General features: G+C 35.2%; 1 protein-coding gene across 1 annotated transcript in view; it reads right to left on the bottom strand.

Moving 5' to 3' along the window:
* otk (protein tyrosine kinase 7) overlaps positions 1-7,602 on the bottom strand; it is a gene marked incomplete at its 5' end in the record, with an annotated part of 17,956 nt that continues 10,354 nt past the window's right edge. Inside the window, 5 exons of the mRNA XM_017618455.1 lie at positions 1-962; positions 1,247-1,583; positions 2,515-2,675; positions 2,741-3,558; positions 3,716-4,151. Of these exons, the coding sequence (XP_017473944.1) occupies positions 870-962; positions 1,247-1,583; positions 2,515-2,675; positions 2,741-3,558; positions 3,716-4,151 (1,845 nt within the window). The remainder of the gene's footprint in view (positions 963-1,246; positions 1,584-2,514; positions 2,676-2,740; positions 3,559-3,715; positions 4,152-7,602) is intronic.

The raw sequence follows: 7,602 nt of genomic DNA, 5'->3' as shown, positions 1-7,602 counted from the left end.
TGTACTTGCATATGTATGTGTCTACACCTTAAGAAAGCCAACAATTGAAAGGGCTCCTCAATGTAACAATTTGCCTTGACAACTCAGAACTTTTAGTATGAGTTCGCAATATAGCAATTTAAGGAAACAACCCATTTTTCCCAATATGGCGACTCGATCATAGTCCCTACAGTCCCACAAATCAGGGTTTTGGATAATTTTTACCTGCCGGAACCAATGGTCAAAGAAAATAACTTCACAGGACTAATTAAAATTTTGCGATTAAATACGAATGTGACCCATTTATAAAATTGTAAAAGTAAATTTTATCTATCGTTTAACGATACATTTGCTGGTTTCATCTTTTGGTTTTAAGTTATGTGGTAAAAAAAAATTTGGTAAAAAATTAAAAATCTTTGTGGCAACACTGATTGCAATTAATCCTAGTTTTCAAGTGGTACACATATGTACGTATTTATTTGTGCACATTTATTTTAAAATATGCACTTTTATTTTAATAATGTTAAAAGTGGCGTTTGTCAAAACGTACATACATATGCATATATTAGAATATAGAACAGATTTACTGTTGCCAAAAATATGTACATACAACACGTTCATACATACATACACATGTGTATGCATCGTACTTTTTAAATTCTTTTACAAAAATGGCAATTTTTTGGCGGATTTATCGCGTAATATTTCTACGAAAATTTAGGCTTTAAGTTGCTTTTCAAGATGTGTTTAACACAATTTATATTACCCCTCAGTTAAGACTTACAAATTTATGCCAATCTTTTGTTAGTATGTACATACATATTTATAATTGGAGTAGTAGAAAAAGTAAGTAGAAAAACGTACATACATATATATATATATATATATATTTACTTATCACCATTTTGCATTGATTTACTGAGTGCAGAGCAGAGTTGACTGAATGAGGGTCGTTCTTTCGGGTTTGAGTTCCAGCAGGCCAACTGTTGTTTATAAATATGGAAATATATAGTTCATATTAGTTGATTCGAAATTAACCATTAAAATAAGACAATATTGCTCGTTTAAACTCATGCGTTAATTTTACGCATGACTATCTTTTAGGCATGTTAGAGTATGATTATGTTTTTAGTGTTAACTTAGTTTATTTGATCGAAATTTAACTAACTAATTTTTATTTTATTTTATTCATTTTCATTAGATTTTAACATATGTAATTACCATCAATGTCTTCCCTTGCCAAAAGAAACTTAAAAAAATTACTCACCAAAATCTCCTTCAAACTGTCTGGTGTACCATTCGCACATGCCCACTCCAATTTTCCATTTTGGCTTCGTTGTATAACCTCTTCGTTGCTCAGCTCTTCAAATGGTAATTTTGTGGCTTGACTGAATAGCTCCCACACAATAACGGCAAATGCGAAGATATCACTCTTTGTGGTGTAATCATCCTCTTGGATACATTCAGGTGCCAACCAACGCACGGGCAGTAGAGTGTTGCGATGTTTGTAGTACTCTCGACTGTATTTGTCCTTGGACAAAGCGGGATATGAGACCTTTACGATAAAATCACTAGAGATTACGCAATTGCGGGTGGCTAAGTCCCTTGAAATAAGATTTTAGATAAATTCTTGTTTAATTTATGGTGATTATGGTAGTAAAAGAAGTCTGTTGAAAGTCTTTAAAAAGCTAAAAAGCTTCGTTAGAATGTTAAGTTTTATTAACTGGTTTACAGCAAAAATGTTCTATGGATGCCACTATCCAATTCCTATGTAGAATTGCTCGATGATTACGAAAATCTAGATATAATTTTTTTTCTATGAAGAACTTTTTGAGATATTTGAAATTTACCGTTATTCAGCTTTAAAACATATGTAGTGATTTCACTTAATCACGTATATCTTATGAAACAATTGAATAATCATAATGCGATATACGGGAAATTCAAGCAAATAAAATTCTCCATAAACCGTATATACCTCACTTTTCGAAAGCGCTGATAGTTTCTGAGAAATTAATTAATCATTTCTGACACCTCTTGTTTTCGATGTACATATTCTACCTACACCGGCTTATGAGTAACACTCTTTTCTACTCATATTTAATAATAAAAATCCTTGCGCATTTTCATTTGACCAATCATTATTTTCTTAATTATTTATCCATCGATTTTCGTCATTGGTAGCTTAGTTTTTTTCTAAAGGGACAGGCACACAAAAACTGTTATTTCTTGATTTTTTCCCCAGTTAAAGTTTGAATTTTTTGCATTTTTCCATGAAAAAAACCAAACATATTTAATTGGTTCGTGAGATATACCTGATTAAGTGGAACCACTCTTATTTTTAAACTGAATAACGGTAAATTGCAAATATCTCGAAAACGTATCCATACAAAAAAAAAAAAAAATTAACTCGATTTTCGGAATCAGCGAGCGATTCTGTATACAAAGTAGATAGTGGCGTTTGGAGAACAAAATCAAAATTAAAATTTGTGATCCAGTGTTATGAGAAAATTACATAACTTTTCCAATACTTACTTGTGTATGAATCGCGCTCTGTAAATTGCATCCATTCCACGTGCAATCTGGTATGCCACCGCCAAGATTTGCCCTGTCACCAGCGGCGGAGGCGACTGCGACGAATTATTCGAGGTGTTTACCTTGCCCGCAGTGGCCAAGAGGAATTGCTTTAGGTCACCCTAACAATAGAGTACATGAAAAGTTATTAGGAAATCCATTCACTTTTTTACTTTTTTTTGCCTACCCAATCTGTGTACTCCAATACCATATAATGAGGGTCTTTCTCGCGACATAGCCCAAACAAACGCACCACACCTTTGTGTGAAATGGCACGAAACATGTCGATTTGTCTTTTAAACTCATGGCAAATATTTTCATCCTTGAATTTATTCAATGCTTTAACCAATACTAATTTATATTCATCTGTTGTCGTAGATGTTGTGTCCCCATCGGCGCTACCGGCCTCTTGCTCCTCTCTGATCTCCTCAATGTCATCCATTGACGTTTTCGAGCGTCGCTTTTCAATCGAAGTAATTGCACCATTATTTTCGCCACCATTGTGTCTCTCCGTTTCCATATCTTTTTCGTCCACCTGACGTATAACCGACGCCTTTACTTTACCCACAAAAACATCGCCGAACTCTCCTCGTCCGATCTGTAGTAACTCAGTGATACTCGAGCGCGGCAAAGCCAACTGGTCTAGGGCATGCGAACGTTTCGAACCCTTCGAATGATTGCTACAGGCTGTATCATCGGATTTTGCTGCCTCGTTGCCGCTGCCGCGAGGATTGTTATTACCATTTACTTTGCGTGTCTTTGCTGAAGAAGCGTGTTCTGGCAGGCAAGGCTCATTTTCGGGTAATTTGCCCAGTTCACCTGACTCGGGGTTATCTTTATTCATTTCATTTAGACGTGCCTTGCGCGCTTGACGACGGAAGCGACACCAAATCATTAAGCCTACAACCAGGATAATGTAGGCAAACGCCACAGACATAGTGATGAGAACGGCGCGTGTGATAAGGAAGCCATCACCTGATTCTTCAGAGGTCGCACCTTCGGAGGCTACACATGGATGAAAGATTGAGGGGGAATCCTAATCAACATCTGTAACTTTTTTTATCAACTTAGCTTCTATTAAACTCTCAAGTTTTTATTTGGCTCTTCAAAAATCAAAAAAAAAATGGCACTGAAAGTGGGTGTTGGTCTAAAATGTACTTACATTTAACAACAAAACGCACCTCCTCCCGCTTCAGCCCGGCACTGTTGCCTATCGTGCAGCCGTAACGACCTTCATCGTCCGGTTGTACATCACGTATTTCGAGCGTGCCATTCTCCAGGAAACGAAAACGATTTTTGTCCGTATTATTTTCGCTTAAATACTTTAAATCCTTATCCCATTTTATTGTTGGTTTGGGATCACCAATAGCTTGACAGTGCATCACCGCCAGCCCCATTTCGCCTGTTTCGATGGGTCCTTCGGGCGCAACGGAAAAACGCGGCGCTACCACTACATTCACACTTACAGTGGCATTGATGTGTCCTTGTGAATTGTTTGCCACACAGGTGTAATTGCCACGATGCTCGGTGCTGACATTCTTGAATATTAATGTACCGTTAATGTCATCGACTGCTTCGGGCAATTGGCCGTAGGAATCCTGAAGAAAACGGAGAACAATACATTTTTTTTTTATAAAATATATAGTTCAATCAATGGGAAAACCCACAAGAATCGATTTTTTTTAATTGCATGCAGAACTCGTAGAAAGTATAAGAAATTTTTTATGAAATTTAAAATTTTTCATTTCGAATTCTTAGAAAAATTTAGAGTATGCACTTTTGTAGTTCATAAAATTCTAGTACCGTTAACTTTTATTCCCTCCATTTTATGTCCTCAAAAAGAATTGATCGGAATGCAAATGCAAAAGTTGCTAGATGCCCGATTTCCTACCCTAATTTGACTCTACTAAATGTGCAAGACAGGTTTATAAGCTCCCTCGGTGTCCTTAAGTGAAAATAGCAACATTTGTGTGTGAATTTTTTGAATTCTCCTGGGCACACCAATAAAAACTAAATCTAGAAAGCTATGAATGCATGAATATAAATACATACATATCTATGTATTATGTAACCTTCTAACAAAACACAAACATATTGATGTACATAGTATGTAGATAGAATTTGCTATTTCATCTCCCCTTAAAATAACTAGAGATGGTATGTACCAAACATAAATACATACATTTGCATATCCCTGCAGGTAAAACTTACAAGTTGGAACTATGTATGTAGAATACTAGTTAGCTCATCTAAGTCGTCTTATATCTTTAACCATACTAACAAAATAGTATTTTTCAATTTGGCAATGTCCTACGAAGTGTCAATCAATATCAACCAGTAGAAATACTACTTAAAGCCCTCTTACACGATATGTATTTTCATATGTAAATTCTACTTTTCTGACACGTTCTAATATATGATAAAAGTAGCATTTACATATGCAAATACATATCTTGTAAGAGCCCTGTTAGTAGCGGCATTACAGTTTGAGGTGTAGTAGAAATAGATCGGCATTTTTTTAAATTTCATGTGATTCTTAGTTTTGCAGCTGAATTTAAAATCGTTTTTGTTTTAGTTAAAATTTTAAAAATAAAAAGTTCAAAATAATTGATAATCCATCAATTTTGAAAATCTATCTTCAATACCTCTAAGACTCGACGCTGCGATTCAAGAATCAGAAACGGTAGATAGTCTCTAATCGATGCCTCAGCCGGCATTCGCGGGAAGACCAATTAACTGGCTTCTCATTTTGATGTCGTTAAACGTATAACTGAAAGATTTTTTCTACCAAGTGATCTACTAACTGGTTTGGCTTTTCACTGTAAGTGTATTGCCACCGTTTTTGGAATGGGATTATACAGTGTGTGCATACATAAACACATGCTTAGTGCAGGGTTTAGGATGCCCTATCTATCCCTGAATTGCTGTCGTTATTACTGTTCATGCTATACACTTTTCACAGCCATTCAGTAGCTTTGTTCAGCAGTCAACCTGAAAATGTTGCCAGTGCCATCATTGCCTTTGCTACGAAATGTTGGGGTATGCAGTTTTTAGCCCATTCAATTTTGGTATAATAAGGTGGAAGTTTCAAGTCGCTAAAAATTACCGTTGATTTTTTAGAATTTTTTTTGTCGAGGGTGTTGCGGATTTTTTTCCATGTAAAAAAAAATTTTGATCTGTGTTATATGGAAGAAAATGCGCAACACCCTCTAAAAAATCAAAGGTAATGTTTAGCGACTTGAAACTTGCACTTTATTACACTAAAATGAATGGGCTACAAAACTGCATACCCGAAAATTTTCTAAATAGTCTATTAAAAATTTTGAAATTTTGATGACAATTTTTTGAAGTTTGATTAATTTTTTTGCAATTTGTGCAAGCTTTGCAACTTTTGTTATTGTGGTTTCTGATATAGATTGAATTATATTTTAAATGAAAATTATTAAAAATAAATAAATAAACATAATTTGCAAGCAATATCGTTTTGAATTTCGTTGGTAATTAGTTGCACGCATCTGTACATATTACATATGTACGTATGGGTAATGTTTAAAAATATGTTATTCTATGCATTCCTGCATTTGTTCTGAAATTTCCAACATTTCCTAATGTTAGCGTTTCTCTCGCATATTTAATTTTGTTCCCCAAATTCCATTTTTTTCCTTAAAAATGTCGCTGCCAAGTGGTGAAAGCTTTCTTTGTTATCCTGAGATGGTAATCCATACATCTTTTTTGCGAATGCAAATCTCAAGACGCATACAAAATACAACCCCATGTTAAGATTGAATCAATTGTTTCTACTCAAATTGTGAATACGAGCAACGACGGCTTCGCAAACATTGTTTTTAGCGACTGTTGCCGATTGTTTAAATGTCCTTATTCATGCTGAACGACGGGCATTCAGTAGATCCTTCGCTTGCCATTCATTGCCAGACAAATATTATTGCTTTTGTTCGCTTTCTTCGTTGAAGGGGATTGATTTTGTTGTTTTTGCTTTTCTGTTGTTGACGTTTATTGTTTACAACATGCATAGGTACATAGGTTGGTGTCTGTTGACTCTTTATTCAGTTCTATAGAAGGACAGAGTTGGGGGTGTGTTGTGGTGAGTGTGCTTTATTGCGGTGACAGTGTTATAATTTGGTTAATATTGAGCAAAAAAGATAATTGTATGTCAACAACATACATATATGTATATATGTATGTTAACACATACATATGTAAATACATACTTTGGTTTAGTGTTAAGGTATTTCCCAAAAATCTGCACCCTCATTTGCAAGATTCAAATAAATCATTTTTGAAGTGAAACTTCTTTAGGGCTTAAATCCAAACTCCGATGAAAAGAAAAAGCGACCAAAGAAGGGATGAAGATTAGATTAAGAATAAAATAAGATAGTAGTTGTTCATTAAATATATTATGGTGAGCTATAGAAATAAGGGGTTTCAGTTCAAACGCGCGTGGAATCCACACACAACTCTGTTTCACTTACATACATATGTATGCGTGCTGTTTTGGACTCGGCCAAAATCGCTTAAGGCCCGTCCACATAGAACTTTGGCATTGCGTTGGCGTCACTTCAACAGCTGACTATGAATACATGAATTCAAATGCAGCCGTCCACATAGCCAAAATTTGGCAACGCTCACGCCAACACAAAGCAAAAAGATGTCCAACTCTCATCTTTTCGCGTGCGTCGCTCGTCAGCTGTTGCAAATAAATAGGTGCAATCCCGTATTCCTCTGACTCGGACTAGTAAAAATGTCAAAAAATAAAAATTCGCCAGAGCGAGAGAGTAACATTGAAAAGTACGGGATCGCTTTCTAGTAAAAAATAGTAACTTCTGTCAACTTCAACATAACCTCCAAATTTTGGTTGTAAATTTTTGCTTATTTTGTATGTAAACACACTCAGCTCACACATGTAAATAACCAAAAATACTTTAAAATTCATTAGAATCCACTTAAACAAGTAATTAAATACTTTGCAACATGAATTAGCAGAGTGCAATTTTACTTTGTTTACAATTTGGTTGCCAAACACACTACAGC

The sequence above is a fragment of the Rhagoletis zephyria genome, unplaced genomic scaffold (genome assembly GCF_001687245.7).
Source record: "Rhagoletis zephyria isolate East Lansing unplaced genomic scaffold, Rhagoletis_zephyria_1.1 Rzeph_scaffold_01628, whole genome shotgun sequence".
Lineage (NCBI taxonomy): Eukaryota > Metazoa > Arthropoda > Insecta > Diptera > Tephritidae > Rhagoletis > Rhagoletis zephyria.
Note: the sequence above shows the minus strand (reverse complement) of the source record. Positions and strands in the feature narration are given on the sequence as shown.